Source organism: Onychomys torridus, chromosome 7 (assembly GCF_903995425.1).
Source record: "Onychomys torridus chromosome 7, mOncTor1.1, whole genome shotgun sequence".
NCBI lineage: Eukaryota > Metazoa > Chordata > Mammalia > Rodentia > Cricetidae > Onychomys > Onychomys torridus.
In genome coordinates this window covers 4,565,726-4,591,078 of record NC_050449.1, presented here as the reverse complement: position 1 = coordinate 4,591,078, position 25,353 = coordinate 4,565,726, and the positions used below count along the sequence as shown (strand labels likewise).

General features: G+C 44.1%; 1 protein-coding gene across 8 annotated transcripts in view; it reads left to right on the top strand.

Annotated features, from left to right (window-relative positions):
* The window catches only part of Yap1 (Yes1 associated transcriptional regulator), an 86,625-nt gene that overhangs the window by 22,535 nt on the left and 38,737 nt on the right, over positions 1 to 25,353 (top strand). For all 8 annotated transcript variants that reach the window (XM_036192403.1, XM_036192405.1, XM_036192401.1 and 5 more), the window contains exon 3: positions 15,035 to 15,150. In XM_036192403.1, the coding sequence (XP_036048296.1) occupies positions 15,035 to 15,150 (116 nt within the window). The remainder of the gene's footprint in view (positions 1 to 15,034; positions 15,151 to 25,353) is intronic.

Below are 25,353 nucleotides of genomic sequence, written 5' to 3'. Positions count from 1 at the left end.
CTTTTGATGCAGGCACTTACCTAACTGAGCGGAGGGGCTGTCTTGGTTGGAATGTCCTGCCTCTGGAGCGGATACCAAAAGGAATGGCTTCTTTCGCCATTCCTGATTCAGATAAGGGAGGCTTGCTCATAAAGCCCTGTTAGGACATTTAAACAAGTGTGGTGTTGAGGTATTTGTAGAGGGGCATCTGCTGCTATTGGTGAGTATGATAATGAGGTCACTCCTAGCTGCAGACTTCAGACAAGAGTCGCAATCAGCACTGTTTATTTAACTCATTGTAAATGAAAAGAAATTCTGTCGAGTTTTGAACACAACATTTTAGCTGCACATAATAGAAATCCTACAAGTCTTTCTCAGTTTGTGTATAGGGTTAGCTCAAGTTTTGTCATGCTCTTGATGTGGAATGTCTTCCATGTTAGTAAAGGAATCAGTAATTTTAAGTAGAGAAAAAAGTTCTGCTTAAAGAAACTTGCCATCTGACTTTTGTGTGATTGTTAAAAAGAGAAGCCTTAAATGATTTTACTCTGGTGCCTCTTCAATCAAGTACAGAATATCCTTCTACTTTCAGGAATACAGCCTAGCGTTCTGGATGACAGCTTGTGCATTGCAGCATTATTTATCTATTTTTGTAAAGGGTTGCTAATCGCCTGGTGCCTCCCTGTCTGAGTTGTGTGCTTGTGGACTGTCTACATGAAATCACTTGATAGGCTCTCTCATTTCTGCAAAAATGTTGCCTGTATTTTTAGTTCACCACTCTGGCTTAAAGTGAAATTATTTAATAGAAATATTTAGAGATCAGAAGCTTACTTTGAATAGGGCTGGTATTAACCAAACCCTTTTTAGACTAGGATTGTATTTAAAAACATGTGTCAGTATAGTTACGCAATATAATTCATTTATCCTACCTTTGGCCAAGACACATATACCATCTCTCTCTTTAGCTGTCTCTAAGCATGGGATTTTGTTTAAAAGGAAGATTAATGTGTCTAGTTTTTTTTCTTTTCTTTCTTTTTTTGGTTTTTCGAGACAGGGTTTCCCTGTGTAGCTTTGCACCTTTCCTGGAACTCACTTGGTAGCTTAGGCTGGCCTTGAACTCACAGAGATCCATCTGGCTCTGCCTCCTGAGTACTGGGATTAAAGGTGTGTGCCACCACTGCCTGGCTCTTTTCTTTCCTTTCTTTTCTTTTCTTTTCTTTTCTTTTCTTTTCTTTTCTTTTCTTTTCTTTTCTCTTCTCTTCTCTTCTGTCCTCTCCTCTCCTCCCCTCCCCTCTCCTCTCCCCTCCCCTCCTCTCCTCTCTCATCTCCTCTCTTCTCCTCTCTTCTCTTCTCTTCTCTCTTGTCGGCAGGATTTTACTCTGTAAGCCAGGCTAGTTTCAAACCCAAGTGATTCTCCTGCCTCAGTCTCCTGAAAGCTGTGACTTTAGGCATGAAACACCACACCAACTTATCCACTTTATTCCTGCATTATGATTTAGATTTGAAGTCCTACAGCCTATGTGGTAGTCCTACAGCCTCTTGAACTATTAGAAGACTTGGGAACTGGAGTTCATACCTGAAATGTGAGACTGAACCAACCCCTGCTGCTTCCTAAGAATAGCTGTTTGCTGCAGTGGTTAGGGCTCAGTGCATTCTCCAGCAGTGGGTTTCTGGGACATGGTGCTCTTGCTGTGTTCAAATGGACGAGGGAGAGGAGGCTCCAATGGGTTCTTTAACACATTAGAGATGCCACTGATGCCTGTGACTTAACTCTGTCCCTTGCCCACGTGAGTTTGTTTTTTTGAGACAAGGTTTCTCACTCTGTAGACCAGGCTGGCCTCCAATTCACAGAGATCCGCCTGCCTCTGCCTCCCAAGTGCTGGGATTAAAGGCGTGTGCCACCACCACCCGGCCCTACATGAGTTTTTAAAGCAGAAAGAAGCATCATGGGGGCCGGGCGGCGGTGGCCCACGCCTTTAATCCCAGCACTTGGGAGGCAGAGGCAGGTGGATCTCTGTGAGTTCAAGGTCAGCCTGGTCTGCAAAGCTACACAGAGAAACCCTGTCTCGAAAAAACAAACAAACAAAATCACTGGTAGGTGAAATCGTACATAATGAACATAATGATAAAACACATAATAAAATGCATAATAAACATCATCTCAGCCTCTCATGCTCAGAAACTTGAGCCTTAAAAACCACAGTCTGAGAAGGAAATTGAAACTTAAGGGACTGATGGGTAAGGCACCTAACTTTAGGTAACCTACAAGGCACTAAATAAATAATACTTTTATTCTCTCAGAAGTTCATGCAGTGTATTTCGAGTGTCATCCCCATCTCCTTTCAGATGAAGACATTTGTAAGTTCTTCAGGATTTGCTGTGTCATCTAGACTAGCCTGGAAGTTAACACTTACGGCGTGCCCTGTAATGCCAGCACTTGAGAGGTGTGGAGGCCAGAGGTGTGCACATCTTACCTGGCAATTCACATTGGTTGCTGCTGTTTGTTCTTACAGCATTTCTTCAGCTCTAGTTTGTATAACTTCGATATTTTACCTCTGGAATTAGGGTATTTCTTAGTTGTGATTTGCTTAGGTAACCTTGCTGGGCATGAAGGGCCTGTCTCAAATACCAGGAAGACACAAACAGAATAGAAAGGCATACCTAATACACACCTTGTCAGGTGAGGGCTTTGCTGTCCTTGCTCTCTGGCTGACAGAACTGCAAAAAGCTGAGGCTCTGTGATTGACTATTGTGGTAGTGAGCCTTGATGTACAGGGTTTAGAGTCAACAATCTGGAACCTAGATGCCTGTCTGGAGCCATAGTATATACTACTAAAATAGAGTTTATACTTGATTAGCGTAAGCTCTTGATTTTTGCTGAATTTCTCGTTTTTGTCTCAATCAAAATGATTCAGTGGTGAAACAGAACACCCCACCAGGCACGTGCCGTGCTTATACACAGATCCCAGCCAGTCTGATGCTCTGAAGAGAGCACAGGTAACTTTCTTTGTAAGGTGTGATAAGTGGTCTTTCAAAGGTCTCTTCTGGTATTGGAATGATTAAACTTCACTTGCTGTGATCAGTACAGATTTCTACAGGAAGCAAGCAAGATGTCCGGATTTACCTCCCAAACTTGGACCTTTGCTTCTCAAGAACAACTTCCGGACAGGAGGTCCTGCCTGGTGTTAAAATTAGAATTTTAAAGAAAGTGGGTTTTTTCCCTATTTATTTATTTATTATATTTTGTATATGCCATTTTTTATTTTTCTATTCGTTTATGATATCATTGAATTGTCCTTAAAAATGACCATCTGTCTGTCTGTTGGTTCTTTATGTAACTTAATACTGAAGAACTCTCATGCCAAATTTCAATCTTGCCAAGCTTGGTGGTTCATGCCTGTAATCTTGACCTTTAGGAGGTTGAGGCAGGAGGATTGCCATGAGATTGAGATCATCTTGGGACTACGGAGTAAAAACTCTTTTAAAAGAGGAACCCCCCCCCCTCCACACACACACTATCGTCTTATATACATATTTATAAATATTTACTATAAACCATTTTTTATCATTAACTTCCTGGTTATTCTTAATTATTCTGATTTGAAACTTCAGAATTTTGAATGGCTTTTTGTTTTTGTTTGTTCATTTATTTTGAGATAGCATTTCTGTATGTAGCCCTGGCTATCCTGGAACTCAGTCTGTAGCCTAGTCTAGCCTCCAGTTAAAGGCTGCTCCTGAGATTAAAGGCATGTGCCACCACTGCCCAGTGACTTTTGAGTGCATTAGTCTTTTAAGTGGTGGGCAGTGTACTGAGCTTGTGGAAGTCGGGGCTGTGGGTTGACTTGAAGAGGTTAGACTCTGCTCTGCCTGCAAGCGTGTCTCGGTTTGCCTGTAAGCATCTTCCAAGAGGCCTTTGAAGAGCCAGGAGTATTGATTTCGAAGCTAAGTTGTGTGCTTCTGTTACAGCCCTCTCTCTATTCAGGAGACGAAAATCTGCAAAGTCAGATCCTGTGTCAAAAATCCAAAACCAAGGAAAACAAAACACTCAATGACAGATTAAAGATCCTATGAGTGTTAATAATACCTAGTATTTGTTTTAAGTTTGGGGTAGTCATATAACATTGGAATCGTTATTGAGCTATGTGCTGTGGGTTTGTTTGATTTGCTTTTGTTTTTGAAATAGGGACTAATTTATCCCATACTGGCTTCTGGGGGTGTAGGGATGCTTCTGAGATTATGGGGGGATTACTAAGTGTGTGCTACCATGCTAGGCCTGTTTTTTTTTGTTTGTTTGTTTGGTTTTGCTTTTAAACTGTGTGTGTGTGTGTGTGTGTGTGTGTGTGTGTGTGTGTGTGTGTGTGTGTGTGTACATACATATGCATGTTCAAGGAAGTCAGAAGACAGTTTTGAGAATTGATTCTCTCCTTCAACTTGTCTGCAAGCTTTATGTAAACCAGCCCTTTTCTTTTTTTGAGATGGGGTGGGGGGTCTCACAGTTAAACCATGCTAGCCTTTAACTTGAAGCAGTCCTTGTGTTTCAGCCTCACAAGTCCTGGGATTTTATATCATAGCTCTCCTGAGAATGTTTCTTTAATACAGTAGTATCTCATGTATTACACCAGCATCTGATGTATCTTTACTTATTTGTCTGCCTGTTGTAGTTTCTTATTGTTCAAGTAACTGCGCTTTAATGTGAGGGTGGGGACTAGAAAACACAGGGAGGTGAAAAGAACAAATAAATAATTCCTTATCTCGTGGCTCATGGATAACACTTGGCTGTGTGTTTTCAGGCTATTTGAATTACAGACTTTGGACATTACCCAACAGCTCTCCAGTAAAAGGTCACCATTTGTCTCCCACTAGAGCTCATGAATAGAGCAGATCTGAATGAGAATTGTTTTTTGTTTTTTTGGGGGGGTATTTTTTTTCTGACACAGGGTTTCTGTATGCAGCCCTGGCTGTCCTGGAGCTTGCTCTGTAGACTAGGCTGGCCTTGAACTCAGCGATCTGCCTGCCTCTGCCTCCCAAGTAAGTGCTGGGTTAAAGGCGTGTGCCACCGCAGCCTGGCTACCAAATGTGACCTTTCTTAGTCTCATCCTGGTATTCTATATATTGTTCACCTCTGCGTATTGTGTTGTAATTTTTACTTAGTTTTGAAAGTTTATTTAGGTGTGTGTGTGTGTGTGTGTGTGTGTGTGTGTGTGTGTGTGTGTGTTTGTGAAGTTTATTTATTTAGGGGTGTGTGTGTGTATGTTAGTGAGTGTGCAAATGTCCAAGTGTGCTCTTGCACTGAGGCAGGATTGCTTCAAGTTCAAGGCTAGCCTGGCTTAAATGTAAGACCTTATCTCGAAAGGAAAGGAAAAAAGGCTGGTCTAGATAAAGCTGATGTGATTTACACACCTTTGAGCTTGTGTGCCCCTGTGTGGAGGACAATTTTATGGGTGTCAGCTCTCTCCTTCCACCCATGGACTTGACAGCAGTGCCCTTGCCCTAAGAACCCTCTCTCTGGCCGCACTCCTTGTTCCTGGCCACCTTCCATTGTTTGTGTAGGCCACGTTTTGTTGTTCATTTGCTAGTGGACATTTAGGTTGTCTCCCCGTGGGCTGCTGTGAATAGTGCCACTTTAGCGTGAATTTGGGAGAGCCTGAGTCCTGCTGTGAGTTCTTTCAGGTGATCTAATAGTGGGATTGCTGAATCATGTGCTAATTTTATGTTTGGTTTGGTTTTGAGGAGCTTTGAAACTGTCTACTCAGCAGTGTTTTGCATTCCAGCAATGCACAAAGCTGGCAGTTGATTTGGATCCTTGAAGACATGGGATTCTGTTCTTTCATGACAGGCATTGTAATGGGTGTGAGGCCTCTGCTCCTGGGCTGTACCACTAGCCCCATTGTGAATGTTTTGAGCTCTTATCTTCCTCTGTGCAGTATATGAAGAGTTCAGAAAGATTCGGACTCTTCAGGAAGCACCGATAGCATTGATATCATCTAAACACACGTCATTTTTTTACTTTATATTCCCATAGGCGGGATTAAATGGAATGACAGCCTCTTTGGGGTGTGATCCACAGTCCAGATGCCTTGCTCTTGCAGCTTCTCCATTTTAACATGTCATCACACAAAGCTGATGGGCAAGAGATTGGGGACATCATTTTGTATCTCTGCTCATTGTTGTCATGTGGTGAGCAGCTACAATGAGACTCATTTTTGTCGTTAACAGAATGAGGGATGATTAGGCTGCAAGATTCAGAACACCCAGCCAGCAAAACATCCATCATGATCCACTTACCTGAGGCCAGATGATGTCATTGAGCACAACTTTCAACCAGGCCAGGAGTAAAGGGAAGAGACCTTGGTGTAATTGCTAGGCACTTCCCTCCATAATTTCAGAAAGCAGATGGGAAACAAGATTTACTAGTCAGTGTCAAGCATTGAGAAGTCTTCAACTGGGGAGGCTTCCTCTTGCATCTGTGAGGGATGTCCTACTGTGCCACCAAGTTCAGATGGAAACATCTTTCACGAGACTGACAGTTGACCGACACCTGGTGAAGTGTCTTTGTGTGAGTTGTTGTTTCTCAGCTCCTGGCTGACCGCACTAATGCTGCAGCTGTGGGCAGGGTAAGACGGCAGTGCCATGCACATTCCGCTCTGGCTGCTGTCTGGGTGTTAGCTGGGCTACTCCAAGTCAGGGCCTGTGTGTTGTAGTCCTTTGCAGGCATGGAGTTAGTTAAGATGGGCTGGTTAGATGGCCAGATTCTGACAGCACCGTACTGTATGATCTGGTCTTCTCTCAGTAATTCCTTAATTCTTCTGGTTTTGTTACTGAATTAGGGACTCTGAGGTTTAGGTTATACCTGGATAAGGAGAGAAAAAAAATACAGCTTTCTTAGACTAAAACTTTATGAGACAGTAAGGAAAGAGAAAAGAAATTCATGCTGTCTCAGTCCCTCTTCTAACAGCAGAAACTAAACCACAGGTAAAGTTAAGTGCAGAAGTCACAGAATTATATGGTGCAGTGGATAATGAGGCATATCCACTGAGGGTTGGAGATTATTACGTTGGCCTGGTGGAAACGAAGATCACTGATCATGCTCACACTAGGACATGCTCGTACTGGTTGACTTCAGTCAACTGAAACTCTGGAAAAGGAGACAAAAGAGAAGTGTTACATGTCTGTTCTGTCCTGTTTTTACTACCTAATCAATGACTTCACTTGATTTATTTTTACATTTTTTAATTTTATTTGTATGTCTCTGAGTATATGCTACATGTGTGTGGGTGACCTTAGAGGCCAGCAGAGGGTGTCAGATCCCCTGGAGCTGGAATTATAGGTGATTGTGAGCCTCTTGATGGGGTGCTAAAAACCTAATTCCGGTCCTCTACAAGGCCAACAAGGACTTTTAACCACTGAGCCATCTCTCTAGCTACTTGATCTAAGATTAAAAAAGAAAATAAGTTGGGTGGTAGTGGCACACTCCATTGATCCCAGCACCCAGGAGGCAGAAGGATAGATGGATCTCTGAGTTTGAGGCCAGATAGCCAGGGCTACACAGAGAAACCCTGTCTCAACATGCATGCATGCATACGTACATACACACACACACACACACACACACACACATACATACAAATAAACAAAAGGAAGAAACAAGAAAATTAATAGCCTGCTTATAGAGGTTGAACTTGGTTCATTTTGCCCCCTGGAAAGAAGGGTTACTATACTTCAGAATGTAGTGGCGGTCTGTGGTCATTACCTTGAAGGCTCAGAGAAGAACAGTCAAGGTCACTCACAGATTTGTTTTAGTTATACTTTAAGTAGAATTCTGGTATTCTACCTGAGCAAATGTTTTGATTCTGGTCAACTACAAAGTGATTTTTTTCTCTTCTCTAATGAATGTGTAAAGTTTATATCAAGACAAAAAGGAGACATTTAATCTGTATTTAAAATTCAGTGTTGAAAGTTCACTAATATTTTAAGATACACAGCTTGCTTAGCTTGGATGAGAGGCCAGCCTTAATTTTCTTAAAAAGAAACAGTGTGGTGGACACAATGCAAGGCATGTTACTCAGTGTGAGCTCAGCAGAGCACTGTTGACAGCAGGCACCGTTTATTGCTTTTAACATGGAGAAGCAGGGACTGTAACGCAGTCAATGAAGCACCTGGAGTGTAGGCAATAAAACCGAGTCTGCAATCCATCCAGCCCTGGCGAGGCAGAGACAGGAGGATCTCTGTGGCTTCTGCCTAGGCAGCCTACCTAGCCAAATGAGCAAACTCCAAGCTGGTGAGACTTTGTCTCCAAAACTAAAGTGGAGGGTGACTGAGATGGAAGATGTTGGATGTCAGTCTCTGGCCTCCACTCACACAATTGCACACACAGGTGTGAATGCACATGCAGATACAGACACTGTCTCTTTCAGCCAGGAAGCCGTCCATGGAGGTGAGCTGCTGTTCCTGTTTGATGTGTCTATTTTTGTCACAGCTGCTGAATGAGGGACCAGGAGAGGAAGCTGCTGGACCTGCCAGGGGCGAGGCAACTTCTCAACCAAGTCAAGTCACCCATTACCTCTCCTCTCTGCTTGTGGAAACACAGAAGGCCTTACCTAAGTTTAAAGTTCTCAAAATAGCAAAGTTATAGATAATAATGAAATAGCAAAACAAAACAGTTCACCCACTACTTAGTTAAGACCAAGTATGACTTTGCTTAGTATCTGTACAGGAGCCATGTCTCTTCATTTGGTATGCAGTAGATCTTTTGTTTTCTGAGACAGGGTCTTGTACTATAGCCAGGCTGTCATAGAATTCACTATGTAGGCCAAGCTGATCTCAAGCTTATGACAATCTGTCTTAACCTCCCAGGTGCCTGGATCATAGGTGTGAACCACCATGCCAGGCCTGCATCATACCTCCCCTTAACTGTAGCATGGGTAAAAAGTTAATTCGTTCAAGTTTTGGGGTCACTCTCCAGGTTCGCCTTATTGATGTTGAAGATAATCTTTTTAGAAGATTGACATTTTATAATGTTGTCCAATGGTTATTGAAAGAAAATATTATATGTGGGGGCTGGCAAGATAGGCTTGCCAGTTAAGAGCTATTTTTTTAAAGATTTATTTATTTATTATGTACACAGAAGAGGGCACCAGATCTCATTACAGATGGTTGTGAGCCACCATGTGGTTGCTGGGAATTGAACTCAGGACCTTTGGAAAAGCAAGCAGTGCTCTTAACCTCTGAGCCATCTCTCCAGCCCCAAGAGCTATTCTTACAGAGGACCTGTGTTTGGTTCCCATCACCCTCATGGTGACTCACAAATGTCTGTGGCCTAGTTCCAGGGACCTTATTCTTTTTTTTTAGGTCCACACACACACACACTCACTCTCTATCTCTCCACATACATGTAGGCAGACACTCATATACATAAAATATTTTTTTTAAAGAAAGTATGTGGAGACTTGGTAGTTAAAGGACCCTGGCAGCCTGATGAGATTCCTGGAACCCACATGATGGGAGAACAAAACAGACTCTGAAAGTCAGTTCACACACATAATTTAAAATTTTTAAAGAAAACACTATTTTAAGATTCTTTTATTATGTTTAGTGGGGGCTGATGTTGTCAGCTATAGTTCATGTGAGTTGCCATTTTCCTACTTGTGTAGTGTTTAGTCTGCCTTTTGGGGAGTGTTTGGAGACTGGTCCTGTCTTACCCTGTGGGTAGCTGCAGCCATGCTTGTGTTGTTAGCACGTGTAAATCTGGGTGGGATCCTGAGTGAGATGGGCCAGGGACACCAAAAGGCCCTTCGTTTGCCGTTGCACTGACCAGGTGTGGTATGGCCACAGTGAGCTGATGAGAGTGGATGGGCTGCCCAAGCCTGTCTTCTTCCTGGTCCTGAGTCTAGGGCCTTAGGCTCATTCAAGTCACATGAATGAGGACGAGGTCTGAGTCTGGACTGAACATATTTGCTTCCTGCCCTCACAGTCTCACCTCCCCACTGATGGCCTTAAATCAGATTGATACTGCCTTTCATCTGTACAGCAAAGTCACTGTTTCCTGATCCGTTGTGCATTTAAATACCATTTGCTCAAGATTATCTATTTAATCAGCTACACTAAAACTGAAGCAGTGAGGTTATAATTTGGCATTTTTAAGTAAATCAGCATGTCTATAAGATGATTTAGGAGACTATTTAAAATCCTTTCCTCCCTCCCTCCCTTCAGTTTTTGAAACAGGATCTCATTTTGGAGCCCAGGATGACTGAATTCATCACAACCCTCCTGCCTCAGCCTCCTGAGTGCTGGAGTTTCAGGAGATGCCACACCCGACTCCCCTGACTCTGACACCCCCACACCCTAGGCCTGGAGTCTCCAGGAGTGGTAGGCTGACCTGGTTGGCCTGCTCTATGAACCAGGCCATCCTCTCCACCCCTAGCAAATTCTCCACGTTACAGGGAGGCAGCGGTGAAGTGTCGGAGAGCTTAGATTTTTTTGGAGCTGCTATGTGTTGTGGTTTTTGATTCTTTTTCCTGGCAGTGACAGTTAAGGAAGGGCTACAAGACCTGGGCACGCACGAATCTCAGTGGGCTTTCGTTCTCCACATGTGTATACTGACTTCTGTCATTTTCTGTATCATCAGAGAAAAATACATGCTGTGAACTTGGGAGATGTGGTATCCATGGCTTCACATTGTGACCAACATGGTGTTGAATGTAACTTTTGAGGGAAACTGTTTGGCTGAAGATAACCTTAGGCCTGAGCCTTGCTGTTCCTCAGGACAGCTCCCTTTTAGCAGCTCCTGAGGCAACGTGTACGTTGTGGTCTCTTAGTTACTTGTTTCCTGTTCATGAGCAGGGAACTTGCGTTCAGGTCAGGTTACAAAGTGCTGTGCCAATTGCAGCCGAAGATCACCTGTCACATACACACTTTTGGGCTTTACTGACAGCCCAACACTTTGAACTCCAGTCTCAGATTTGGACTTCTGACAATCTTGAAAAACTTAACCATAAAGGAAAAGTGTATAAATTGTCTTGTCCTTATCAAAGAATTAGGCCATATGTTTGTCTCTGAGCATTTGAGACTTGTAAAAGGTAGGTGTTGGATTTATAAGAAAGGAATGCCTGTGGTCTCAGAACTGGAGCTGTAGAAGGTTAGATTGAACAGTGTCATTGTCCTAGAGCAGTTAAGCACATAGGCTTCCCTGGTTTGAGAATGGCCTCTAGCATGTGACTATAAATAACACTGTTACAACAAGCATGGATTTGATAAGGGCAGGAAATCTGGCCCAGCTGCCTCTTTAGCTCCACCACTAGAGTCTTCTGAGCTGCCAATGGCAACAGACAAAACTCAAAATTCAAACAGTCTTCACACCCAATTTAAAACACTCTTGCTGTTTTCCTAAAGTCAGAGTCTCTCTGTGTGTCCTGGAACTCAATCTGTATAGACCAGGCTGGCTTTGAACTCAGGGATTGACCTGCCTCTGCCTCCTAAGTGCTGAGATTAAAATCATGCCCAGCTAAATATCAGCTTTTCTTAATATGAGAGTCAGGCTGGTCACTTGATTTCTCACTAGGCACTTCACTGACCTTATATTTAAGTGCAAATTTTCTCACTTTCCTATTAAAAAAGAAATGGGGGGGGGGGCTGTTGCCCATGCCATGGTGTGCATGTGGAGGTTGGAAGAATTTGTGAAAGCTGTTCTCTTTCCCACCTGGTTGGTGAGTGGGTTCCAGGGATCAAACACATCATTATCTGCTGAGCCATCCTGCTGGTCCAACGAGATGTCATCTCAGTTGCAGGCTGGAACCAGCACTAGTAATTGATGCTGTTATAAGTGAAACCTAATGATACTATGTAGATGTATCCTGCTTGTTAAATAAGAAACACAGAGCCAGTTGCAGAGTTAAAAACCACCCACGAGGTCAGAGCCAAAGCAGAAAACCTTACCCTTCACTGCTTCTGCGGTTCCTCCTCTCCGCAAGAGACCTACTTCTGTGCGTCCTGTCTATTTAAAGACTTTCTGTTCTCCTCCCTCATTGGTTGTAACCCAGCCACATGACCTCCTCGTCACTGCCTGTTTGTACAGACCTCCAGGTCTTCTATGGTTGGTATTGAAATTAAAGGCCTGTGTCTGCTATGTTGGCTGTGTCCTTGAACACACAGAGATCCGCCTAGCTCTGCCTCCCAATTGCTGGGATTAAGGGCGTGCCCCACTACTGCTCGGCTTCTGCTCTGGCTTGCTCTGACCTCAAGGCAACTTTATTGACATACAAATAAAATCACATTTCAATACAAATAAAATATCACTATAATACTATATGTCTAAGGCCCTTTCTAGAATCTGCTTTTGAAAATGTTTGTCTTCTTATGCTAGTAAAACCTAATTTTCAGCCACTTAGTCTCCCATTTTATCCCACACAACTAACAAACAGGCAGCTGTCACCACACTGAGATTCTGCATCCTAGTGCATGCAATAGAAGAACGAAACAGTGTTTAAACTGGGCCGGGCGGTGGTGGTGCACGCCTGTAATCCCAGCACTCGGGAGGCAGAGGCAGGTGGATCTCTGTGAGTTCAAGGCCAGCCTGGTCTACAGAGCTAGTCGACAGGCTCCAAAGCTACAAAGAAACCCTGTCTTGAAAAACAAACAAAATGTAGGCTGGATTTCTGGGATTAAAGGCGTGTGTCACCATGCCTGGCTGTTTCTAATGTGGCCTTGAACTCTGAACTCAGATCCTGCCTAGCTTTGTGTGTTGGGATTAAAGGCGTGCACCACCACGGCCCAGCTTCTGCTATGGCTTGCTCTGACCCCAAGGCAACTTTATTAATATACAAATAAAATCACATTTCAGTACAAATAAAATATCACTATAATAAAATAAATAAATAAACTGGAAGCCACTTTCCCTACTGTGGCTGGAGGAGGAGGGGAAGAATCGCCTGCTATGGGCTGGTTTGTTGGAGGGTTTGTTGTTGTTTTTTCATTAATTTTCTGGGTGGGGGGTTGAGTTGGAGTGGGAATTGGTTGTTTTTCTGAGACAGGGTCTTAATATGTAGTTCTGGCTGACCTGGTACTTACTAAGTTGATTGGGATAGACTTGAACTTACGAAGATCCGCCTGTTTTCCCCCCCTTCCCCTGCGTATTAAAGGCAGGCTGCACCATGCCGGACTCTAGGGCCTTTTGTAGGAGCCACGGTTCTGGTTGTTTAAGTGTGGATTTAATTCTCAAAACCCTGGGAAGTAAATAAGCCAATTCCCACTTACCCTTTCTGAAGATGAAACAGGTTGCTAAAACTTACCTACACTACAGAATCCAGATTGTCTTTGGCAGGGCTATTTGGAGATTTGGTTTTGTGTGTTTGTGAGTGTGTGTTAATGTATTTGTTCACATGTGCACTCTTTGTTTTGGGGGAGGTTGTTTTTGTTTTTGTCTTTTGAGATAGGGTTTCTCTGTGTAGTCCTGGATCTCGCTCTGTAGACCAGGCTGGCCACAAACTCTCAGAGATCTGCCTGCCTCTGCCTTCCTTCTGAGTGCTGGGATTAAAGGCGTGCACCACCACAGCCAGGCCCCATGTGCACTTTTCCATGGATGGGGGCTAGCGTGATGTTGAGCATTTTCTTCCATTGCTTCTCATCTTGAGTCAGGCTCTCACTGAGCCTGGTCTTCTATTGGCTGGACTGGTAGCCAGTGAGCTTCAGAGGTCCACCTATCCCCTCCCCCAAATACAGAGGACAGACCTTCCTGCTAGTGTGGCATCTCCCTGTCCGCATCGCTGGGGTTGTAACCATACAGGCCTGGTTTTTCTGCAAGGGAGGCTTCTATAAGGAGGCATCTTGATCTTTAAGATTAGTAGAAACTTCAGGCTTTGTAGAGCAGTTGGGGAACGGTGCCTTCAAGAAGCACAGTTTAAATGGAATAAACAAACAAATGAAGCACAGCTAAACATGCTCCTATAAGATACGGGTCCTGAAGTGCAAGCCTGAGACTCGGGTAGAGGTTCCTCCCTGAGGAGGATGACCGAGCTTGTCACTGTCTTAAACAAGACTTGGTGTCACCTGAGCTCAGCAGTGAGGAGGGTGTGCCTTATCAGCTTCTCCTAAGATTTGGGGAAAACTCATGAGGTAGAGTGCTTACAGCACATACCAAGAAATAGAAATACCTTTTTTTTTTTTTTTTTAAGGGAAAAGTGTACTAATTTGGTAAAGATTCAGTGACTGGCCCGAGGATAAAGTCTGTGTACAGGATTTGGAAGGTGAAGTAAGCCCAAGTCTGATGAGGACTCAATCATCCTCTCTATGAGGCTGAGGGAGCAAAATTTGAACCAAGTTTAGGTTTCATAGCCTTGACCTGAGTGCTGTTGCTACAGTACCCATGGAGAACAGGAACTGGCCAGAGAACTTGTGTGCTTGTACCAGCGTGAACACGGGAATGGTGACAGGTACCATGCCTTCCTGAGCTTGATCTCTATCTAGTCCCCCAGATAGAAAGTTACTGTCCTTTCCAGCTGCGAGTTTCTGTGTATTTATTACTGCGTTCATTATTGTGGTGAGGCACGTTCCACGAGAGGAAGGGAGCAGAAGGGTTTCTTGTGGCCCCCAGTGTAAGGGGCAGGAGGCTGCGCTTGGTATCCAGGAACACAAGGCAGCTGACCACATTTCATGGGTGGGGGCGGCTGTTGGTGCCCAGTTACTTTTCTCCCTCAGCTTTAGCTTTGGAGTGTATGTCTTAATAGGAAGCTTTGCTTTTGTGTTTTACATTTGAAAAAGATTTTGAGTCCTAAAAGCCTGTTGTTAATTGTCATTTTTGGCCAATCCTGAGTTTTAGCCACAATTCCCACCTAGGTGATTTAGACACCACTTTCTCTTTTAATTAGAAGTGACACTGTGCACTAGCTGTGGTTTCTTGTCACCTAAGACTCCAGGTGTAACCTTTTCAGATCGCTTACTTAGACATTTCAGAGGGGGAAGTGTCGCGGAAGTGCTCCAGGGGAGGACTGTCCGCGGGGTTGGGGCAGTGTGGTGAGGAGAGCCATTCTTAGGGGACAGTGGTCTGACTCATTCTTCTTTGTCTCAGTCACATTGATCAGACAACAACATGGCAGGACCCCCGGAAGGCCATGCTCTCGCAACTGAACGTCCCTGCACCTGCCAGCCCAGCGGTGCCCCAGACCCTGATGAACTCCGCCTCAGGTGAGCACCACCCTGTCTCAGAACCACAGCCATGCTGTTTGGATACTTGCTTTCTTTTAGGGAAACTAGATACTTGTCTAAGCATTGGAGACTGTATATTTCAGAGTAGCTGGTGTTCTGTGAGGCTTCCTTTAGGTGCTAAGTTGTTTGGGTTTTTACTTTAGGGTTTTAACATCCTGTTTGTTTGTTGTGTGTTTGGGCTTGGGAACACAATGACAGCAGAATAACTTTGTTCTGTTGCCACCATGTGGGACCCAAGGGCCAAACAGGTCATTAGGTATGGCAACAAGCACCTTTACTCACGAAACCATCTCCCCACCCCCTCACCCTCCAAAACAACAACCACCATTCCTGAGATGGTCTTAGCAGTGCAGGCTGATCCTCCTGCCTTGCTTCCCAAGTCTGGGATTCCTGGTTGCACCACCATGCATATTTGTGTTGGTTGCTCTAAAGGAGAAAAAGCACAGCAGTATAGCATGTCTGCCTCAGATGCTGGACTCCACGCACTGGTATCCATAAACCCCTTTTTATTGGTTTCTGAAATGGGGTCTGCCCAAACTAGCCTCAAACTTGGCAGTCCCCCTGCTCTTTTGCTTGGTCCTGGTACACCACCTTCCCTCATTTAAACTGGTTTTAAAGCAGGTATTTGTGTTCCCTTGACAGGACCTGCAAGGCCATGTGTGTCATGAGCCCAGAGCTCTTAGATCTTTGATCTACCTCTCTCACTTTTGGATCTAGCGTGCTTTAAACACACCTCTAATCTCAGTGCTTGAGGCAGGGGCAGACAGAGCTCGGTGAGTTTGAAGCCAGCCTGGTCCACATATTTGAATTCCAGCATAGTCAGAGCTACATAGTGAAACACTGTCCCAAAAAACAAAACAAAAACAAAAATCAAGTCTACCCACTTTACAAAAGCTGAGCTTGCGGATTGAATGGTTGGGCAGTTGATGTGACTGGTTTTTCTTTGCATAACAGGGAGGAGTAGCAAACAGTGCTTGATGAAGGGGAAGACTTTAAAGGAAATTGTGCCATACATTTAAAGTCCTTATTTGTTTTAAATGTCTTTTTTTTTTTTTAAATGTGTATGAGATTTTAAAATTTTGTTGTTAAATATGTTCTTAAATTAAGTTTTGCCTGCATGTATATATGATGCACCATGTATATACCTGGTGCTCATGGAGGGCAGGAGAGGACACCAGATGCCTTGGAACTTAAGTTACAGGCAGTTATGAGCCATGAGTGGGTGCTAGAAACCCTACCTGGGTCCTCTGCATGAGCAGCCAGGGCTCCTAACCTCTCAACCCTCTGGCTTTTGACTTAAGGGGCAGGGAGGAGCAAAGGCAGCTTCTTTGCCTCTCTCGCCACATGCCCTTAGACCTTTCTCTTTCCTTACTTGGCCCAAGGCCACAGCAGCTTCATGAGCACCTTGGTGTACAGGATGTGTTTCTGTGCTACCCCTTTGCAGTCTTGCTGGGTGGCTGGTGGCACACATTGGTGATGGCAAACATCAGTGGCAATTCTTGATGTGCTGCTGGCTTCCGTCACCTTCCCTGTTCAGAAAACTGATGCTAGGACTGGCAGTGTCCACACCAGAGGCTTCTGTTAGAGCACTGTTTTATCATATTAGATTCTTCTTCTTCTTTCTTTCTTTCTTTCTTTCTTTTTTTTTTTTTTTTTTTTTTGAGACAGTTTCTCTGTGTAGCCCAGGCTGGCCTCAAACTCAGAGATCCACCTGCCTCTGCCTCCTAGGTGCTGGGATTAAAGACATGTCACTGAACCCAGTGATTTTTCTTTAAAAAATTTTAAGGTTGCATTTTATTTGTTTATTGTGTGTGGGAGTGGGGGCTTGAGTATGTCAGAGGACCAACATTTGAGATTTGATTCTCTTCTGCTATGCGGGTCCTGGGAATTGAACTCGTGTCCTTAAAAGGCTTCACCTCTGAGCTGTCTGTTTTTAACATTTTGTTTATGGTCTAAATCTTAAAATGAGAGAATTTGGACTCAGTTACCTTTAAAGTTGGAGTTTATTATACTAGCCGGTTTTTCAAGTGGTAGAAACCAGCTGGGCGGTGGTGGCACATACTTTTTTATCCCAGCACTCAGGAGGCAGAGCCAGGCGGATCTCTGTGAGTTCAAGGCCAGCCTGGTCTACAGAGTGAGATCCAGGACAGGCACCAGAGCTACACAGAGAAACCTTGTCTTGAAAAACCAAAAAATAAAATTAAATTAAAATAAAGTGGTAGAAACCAGATTCAGAATTTTCCTAGTGAGCTTTTAAGACACCCCACACACACATTCCCATCACTAAACTATGTGATAAATGGCAGAGGAAATAGAGGACAGGATGGCACTGGGGACTGGAAGCTTGTGTGGTGTGCTGGTAGATTTGTTTCTAGTGATACACTGTCCTCTAAGGAGGACGCTGAGGTTAGACAAAGGCCTTATAGAGTCACCAGATACTTCAAAATGAAGCTGTATGAGGACCCATGCCAGTAATCCAGTACTGCAAGAGCAGAGGCAGGAGAATTGCTGCAAGTTCCAGGCTAGGCTGCATATAGTAAGACCTGGTGTTCCCCATTCACAGGGGTACCAAGTCTAAGACGTCCAGGTCCCTTAAGAAGTGTAGCATTTACGAGTAACTTTGGGCATGTTTTCCTGTGTGCTTTGAATGCTCTCTAACCTAAGTGTAAACCGTGTAAACAATTGTTATGCTGGATTATTTGTGAAGTAACAAGAAAAATGTCTATACATTTTAATAAACAGTTTTAACTTTTCATCCATGTTAGTTGATCGATGCTCAGGGATTGTGGGCTACTATGTATCTCCTGAGTGAAACAAATCCCAGCCAGAGACTGGGCTACTTCATCTGCTGAGTGCTGAGGACATTGGTGATGAGTGTAGTGTGGCTTTCACTCCAGGATTTTTTTCCTCCCAATAGAGGAAATAGGGTCTCAACATAGGTGAGGGAAAGGCTTCACCACTGAACATTGTCTCTGTCACAGACAGACACTCAAGCACACACACGCACGCACGCACACACACGCACACACACACACGCACGCGCACACACACACACACACACACACACGCACGCACGCACGCACACACACGCACGCACGCGCACACACGCACGCACGCACGCACACACGCACGCACGCACACGCGCACACGCACGCACGCACGCACACACACGTTATTTGAGGTTAGGTCTTGTGTATCTCTAGCTGGCCTTGCACTCACTACGTAGCTTAGACTGGTTCTGAACGCCTTGGCCCTCTTCCTGCCCCCTCTGGGGTGCTGGGATCACGGATGTGAGTCACTATTCTTAGCTGCTTCACGCTAAATAAGAACATTTTGGTCATCCTCCGTGTCAGTAGACATTTAAGAATGAAATGAAATGCTTCAGAAAGGAGATTAGAGGAGCTGTAGTCTTGGGGACCTGGAGATCGAACCCAGGTACTCATGTCCTGAGCTGCACCCCAGCCCCAGGGAAGCTGTAATCAACAGACCTTGTCCCCACATAGATGATAGGTGTAATGGCTGGTGATAAGATTTTAGTCTAGAGGTGCCTGTTTCTGGGAAGCAGCTGTGCCTGGGGTATGTGGAGTTTGGAGGGAGGGGTAATGATGTAGTTATGTAAGATAGAACAAAAGAGAGAGAAAAAGATTAATTTAAACGTAAAGTAAATGTGATCCAATATTTTACAATTAAACTATTTGTAATTACTGGTAGCTAGTATTATTACTTCATTTAAAGTAATTTAAGACATTTGTCCACACCGTCTTTGGGGCTGTATTTATATTTGAAGCTCTCTACGATCAAATGTAGGCCTCAGGCTTTTTTATCCAAGTAGTGAGTTTATTTCCAGCCTTCAGACTTATGAAGTCTGTCTGATGTGGGCAGTACAGTGTTACATACACAGATTTCTGTTTTTCCCCTTGGTTGTTTTAAGATGAGATTTGTAAATAATTCTGTATTACTGAAAACAGTGCTGTACGGACAAGAACTCAGGCAGGAATGATGATGAAGCCCACAGTCAGTGCAGCCAAGAACCAGTTTGTCTTGCCAGCTATTCCTGAAGTCTGTCACCAAACGGCTGTTTTCCCTCCCTGCAGGGCAGTTCAGGTAATCTGAGAAATGACAGGCTGAGATGGGAGGATGGCTTTGGGGGTCGAGTGTTTGTGGTGAAGGAACCGAGAGGGAGGAGAGGAAGGATCGTGGCCCCAGGGAGTTAAGTAAGCATAAACATGGTGATCTACAACCCTGGAAGTGGAGTTCATCTGGTGTAACCAACCCTGCACTCTGGAAATGGTGGCAGGCAGATCAGGGAGGGGTTCATGACTAGCTTAGCTACATAGTTCAAATTCCATCCTGGGCTACATGGGACCCTGTGTCCAAGGAAAAAGAAAAGGAAGAAGAAATTTGGTTTGCTTGTGCCTGTCTTTATCACCCTACTTCATTTCTTCGTGCTGTGGATCGGACCCAGGGTCTCAGGTGAGCCAGGCAAACATAGAACTAGCCACCATTCTTATATAATGTATAGATGTGGTTTGAGCATAGCAGTCTGTCTGTAAGTACCGACAAGCAACATGAAGGAAATACAAAGATTTAAAATTTCCTGCTGAAATAGAAATGGTTGGTCACCCGAAGGCAAAATGGCCAGTTGGTTTGGAGATGGCCTTGGAACTTACCCAGAACAGGCCTCACATCAGGCCTTGACTACCTGCACATGACCACCTATGCTCAGAGCTTCTCACCTGTCTGCACAGATGGCTTTTGACAGTCACCCAGAACCACCCACTTCTCAAGTGTTCCTTCTCCATTCATACTTAACCCCAGAGTACTTGTGTTGAAAATTGAATTTATAATTAACTTTCTTGGTTTTGTTTTTTGAGTGGATCTAACTGCAGTCTAGGCCTCAAATTTATGACCTTGACCTGACTTCCTAAGTGTGGGCGATGGATCCGGGTTAACTGTTTCCTATGGCTTTAACAGTGCTGCTTCCTCCCTCTCTTCTGCTGTCCTCATCTCTTTTTTTCCTCCAAAGTAGGAGAGGGGAGGGGAGGGTAACTTGTGGCCGTGTTTATCCTTCTGCCTTGTAGGACCTAGGGTTTAAACTCAGATTTGGGTTTGGCAGCAGTATTGTCACTGAGCGAGCCACCCTGCCATCCTTTTCAGTTTTTAAATAGGAGCTTAAACTTTCTGTTTATTTAATATTTGTCCAAGTGTGTGTGTGTCACATGCATGCAGGAACCTTCAGAAGTCCAAAGAGGGCATTGGATCCCCTGGAACTGGAGTGGGTGCTGGGAAGTGAACTCAGCCAATGCTCATAACCATTGACCACCTCTCCAGCCTTGATAGGATTTTGTAACCCCGACTGTCCTTGAACTTTGGACCCTTCTCCCCATATCCCAAGTATTAGGGTTACAGGCTGGTGCTAGAGACACTGCTGGGGGCTGAGCGGGTAGCGTGTTAAAGATCTCGAGTGTTTATTGACAAGGTTTCCAAGCCTTGCAGTCAGCCCCTAAATCAGGAAGCAGATGGAAACCCAAGTTGTCTTGTCTGATCCAAGAGCACACATTAACATTTCTTTCTGTACATTTAGGAATCATTTGAATTCTGACCGTTACTGTCAGATGTAAAATCTGAACCCATGGAAGAAACAGGTACAAACTGCTATTGTTACCTAACGCCCTGGCCACTGACTAGAGAGAGCAGGAGCACACTGTTGGAGATGCAGGGGAAGTTTAGCTGCCTAGAATTGCCAATACCCAGCTCCTGAGGAAATGAGTCATTAAATAGTAGGACTCAAAGATAGACATGTCCATGGTAAACTTTTTCTTCAGTGCCGTTTGTAGATGTTTTGGAAACTGTGAAAAGAGATTAAGTTATTTACATCCAAGGACCAGATGAAATGCCTGTTTTATTTCTTCTCTTGGTGAGTGCTAAGGTTTTATTTTTGTCTTTTCCTCTGATTTCTAAATCCTTCTGGTCACTATTGCTCCAACAGTTTTGTGACTCATGGAAGGAGTATTTGTGTGAAAGATTAAGATGCTAATTCTTCAAAAATGGCATCTAGACTGCCATATATAGGCAGGAGTATAAGTGAAATGGACTAAACCCTGCAGCAGTGGCCAGAGTGTTCCTAAGGAATACTTTTAAAAGTATGTGAGATTAACCAGTGGATAAAACTTAACTTTGGTTTTAATGAAAGGCAGTTGTTTTACTTCAGTTTGAAGTCTAAATGAACACTTTACCAAACCATAAGCTGTTGCATTAAATTAAATCTGAAACTTAATGCTTAACCCTAAATAGGGCATGTGTCCCCTAAGTACCAGTGACCATCATGGAAGGTTGGGCAGAAAGACTGTAAGAGCCAGGGGAGCGGGGAGGAATGCTGAGAACATTGTGGCCCTGGCGTGACTGTGCAAGCATTAACTCAGCCTGTGGTGACCTGCACAAAGGCAAGTCAGTCCACATTCCAGCATGGCCAGGAGGACGGGCTCAGGAGGCCTTGCCCCTCGCCAAGGAACCATTGGCAGTTAGTGGCTGCTGGAAGAAGGGAGTCTTTTTTTTTTTTCCCCATTGGTGTTGCCTATGTGCTTGTGAATGGCTCCAAGACTATATACACGGTGCCCATTTGAACAGCACAAATGGACTCAGTGAGTTACTTTTCTTTCTTTTTAAATGTGTATGGGTGGGGCTGGAGAGATGGCCCAGCGGTTAAGATGGCTATTCTTCCAGAGGTCCTGAGTTCAATTCCCAGCAACCACATGGTGCCTCCCAACCACCTGTAATGCAGTCTACTGCCCTCTTCTGGCCTGTAGGCAGAACATTGTATACATAATAAATAAATGTTTTTAAAAAATGTGTATGGGTGTTTTACTTGCATGTATGTCTGTGTACCATGTGCACACCTGATGCCTTTGGAGGGTGTCAGATCCCCCAGAACTGGTGTTAGAGATAGTTGTGAGCTGCCATGTGGATGGATGCTGGAAACCCAACCCGAGTCCTCTGGAAGAGCAGCCAGTGCTCAAAACCTCTGAGCCATCTCTCCAGTCCCTCAGTTAGTTATGAAGGGAGGTTTGCTAGAGTTCCAGAAGTAGTGAGGAGTGGATATGGTCAGGCTGCCTTGTGTATTGTATACATGTGTGAATTCTCAAAAACAATTTTTTTTTTAAATCTGGAGAGTGACCTGTTCCAGGCTCTTTGGGTATGTGTGGCATTCTAGGGATTTTAACATTTCTAAATATGGGTGAGTTGTGACAGTGGTCACTGTTTACTTTGAGACTACATGGTGTCAAAATCATTCATTCAACAGATGTGAAATATTGTGCTTTCTGTAACAGAGTCTCAGCAGGGAGTGCTGTGTAAATGTCTGTCTGTCCCTTGCTGAGCCTGTAGACGGACACGGGAAGCTGGCAGCAAGGAAGCACTCCTACCCTCAGCCCTTCCTGCATGCCAACCACTGTTTAATCGTGAGCAGGTTATAAACATAGGTCGTGTTTGCTGTAGTTAAAATGGAAAGGGGAAGAGAGACCAGTCACAAGTTGACTGATGGGAGATGGCCTCTTGCATGGCTTTCCCACTGTAGCTCCTGTAACTGCTGTCTGTGGAGCTGGGCCTGGGTAGACTGAAGGAGGGCCTGAGCATATCTGGGAAAGGGAAGAACCCATGTAGAGCACAATGACCCACTCGGTGGTCTTGAGCCAGGTTTTGGGAAGTCAAAGCTAGTTAGGACGTGAGCCTTTTAGGTTCTGAAGGAGGGTATATGATCTGAATTTGTTCATTTAACAAACAGGAAATCAGAGAGTATTTGGAGCTTCGAGGATGGTGAGTGGTGAGAGAGTGGCTGGGTTCTTGACCTGCTGAACAGTAGTTTAGTGAAGGGAAGGGAAGATGGAGGTGTGTAGGCACCTGCTGAGACCTGAAAGTTAACATTAACAGTGGTAGAGAGAGTGGGAACAAACAGAAGACACTCTCCAGATACCTTTAGTGTGAGGGATTCTGAGTCTTGTTCCTAGATCCTGGGCTGGAGACATGCATGGCTCAGTGGTTAAGAGCACTGGTTGCTCTTCCAGAGGCAGAACTATTTGTTCAAGAACACCTACTGTAAGCATTCCATGTGGAACTTTCTTCAATTTTGAGTGTTCATCTCCATTCCGTAGACACTGAGAGGAAGTATCACTAAAGAGTTTGCCTAGGACTAGAAAGCTAATAAATATTGAGCCAAAGTAGGCCAAGTTGTAAGCTCTAGGGTTCGGGAAACAGTGTGCAGGACACTGGGAAGTACTGGGATTCCACCCCAAGTCTTCAGGTATGTGGTCCCAAGTATTGTCTCCCACGCTGCCCATTGTGGTCTAGGAAGGAGTTTGGGGCACATCAACATACATGTTCTAGTGGCTTGATGCAAGGATTTTCTTGAGACTTCATTGGGGTGGGGAGTGTCCTGACAATTTACTAAAGCAGGCTCAATCAGTGTATTTATGATAGTTTTAGAATCAGATATCTAAGCTTGTACACAAAAATGACACTATTTCAGGAGCTGAGGTAAAAGGGTTTTGTGTACATGCATGCCCATTCTGAACACAGTGACATGCCTTATAAAGTTTTAACAGAACAGCTGATAGAGAGGGACTAGTGTTTCTTGTGCAAGGCTCTTATAAAGGGGAAAATGGTCTACAGAACACAGATTGTCCTGAGACTTTCACAAGTTTCAGGAGGAGGAAATTTGCTGTTGGTCAAGCTGATGTTCTGAAGAGCATGACTGGACTTAATCCCATACCTGCCACTTCCTAATTAGGCCCAGTAACTTCACCTTAGTTTTTTTTATCTGTTCTGTGGTGGAGTCCACTTTGTGAGGTTTTTTAATGAGTTCATACTTGTTTGCAGAGCCGTGCAGAACTCTGCCTGCTGTGTAGTGACAACAGTTTGTACACACTTGAGAGTAGCCCAGATTTTAGGTTACTTCTTTTTTTTTTTTTTGGAGCTGAGCATCGAACCCTGGGCCTTGCGCTTGCTAGGCAAGTGCTCTACCACTGAGCTAAATCCCCAACCCCTATTAGGAGGTTGTTGAGTCTACTTTCTAAGGAACTCTTTGAGAGCCCTGTACTTTATTCACTCACTAGGGTGTGTGCTGGCCACTCAGTGTCCTCCGTGATTGCTCTGTCTCAGGCAGATGAGGGGAAGGGTAGGTCTAACTAGGCGGCTGCAAAGATTTGAAGATTTTCCTGTTTGAGTACAAGTTGTAGATGATTTTCCTTAATCATTACCGAGGCAAGAGCATACAGGCAAGTGTGTGTGGTTGAGTCATCTCTAGGGTTACAGTGTATCTTACTTGTTTAAAATACTGTTCTAGTAGATAAATTATCAAACAGTATTGCCAAATCCTACATAAAATTGTATTTTCCTAAGGATAAATCTAAATTTTGAGTTATTTTTAAATTGACCTTGTTTTTCCTAATCTGATTCCAGTTTTTCACCCTCTTTATGTCTCATTTAAACTGTTGGCCTCTTCTCCTTACCCTGCAAGGGTTGCTGTTTGTTTTTGTTTTCCCTTCAATCTTATCACCTTGCCCAAAAGGCTTTGGTGTCAGGATCCAGCATGGTAATCTAGTTTTGAAAAAACACCCCCATCTTTTATATTCCCAAAGGCCTGGCCTGAGAATGTGAATTGAGATGATGGAGACCTTGTCTCAAAAAAAGAAAAAAAAAACAACCAAGAACAAGGGCTGGAGAGATGGCTCAGAGGTTAGGAGCATGCTTGCTCTTCCAAAGGTCCTGAGTTCAATTCCCAGCAACCACAAGGTGGCTCACAACCATCTGTAATGAAAACTGGTGCCCTCTTCTGGTCTGCAGGGATATGTGCAGACAGAACACTGTATACATAATAAATAAATAAATCTTTAAAAAAATAAATAAATCCTTAATTCTTAAAAAAAAAAAAGAAAGAAAGAAAAGAAAAATGTTAAGTTACCAAATTCCCCCTCAGGACCATGTCTGATGAAGCCTAGATTTATATTGTTTTACTAAATTTTGACTACAGTTAAAGATTTTTCTGTTCAGCTTTCTGCAGCTTGATTGACTGACTGATGTCTAACGCTCTGGGACATCAAATTGCCTAGCATGTATTGAGCGCCTGACTGTGGAGCTGCAGCCCAGACCTCCTTTCTTTCCCAGCTCACTCTCCTTAATTCTGCTATT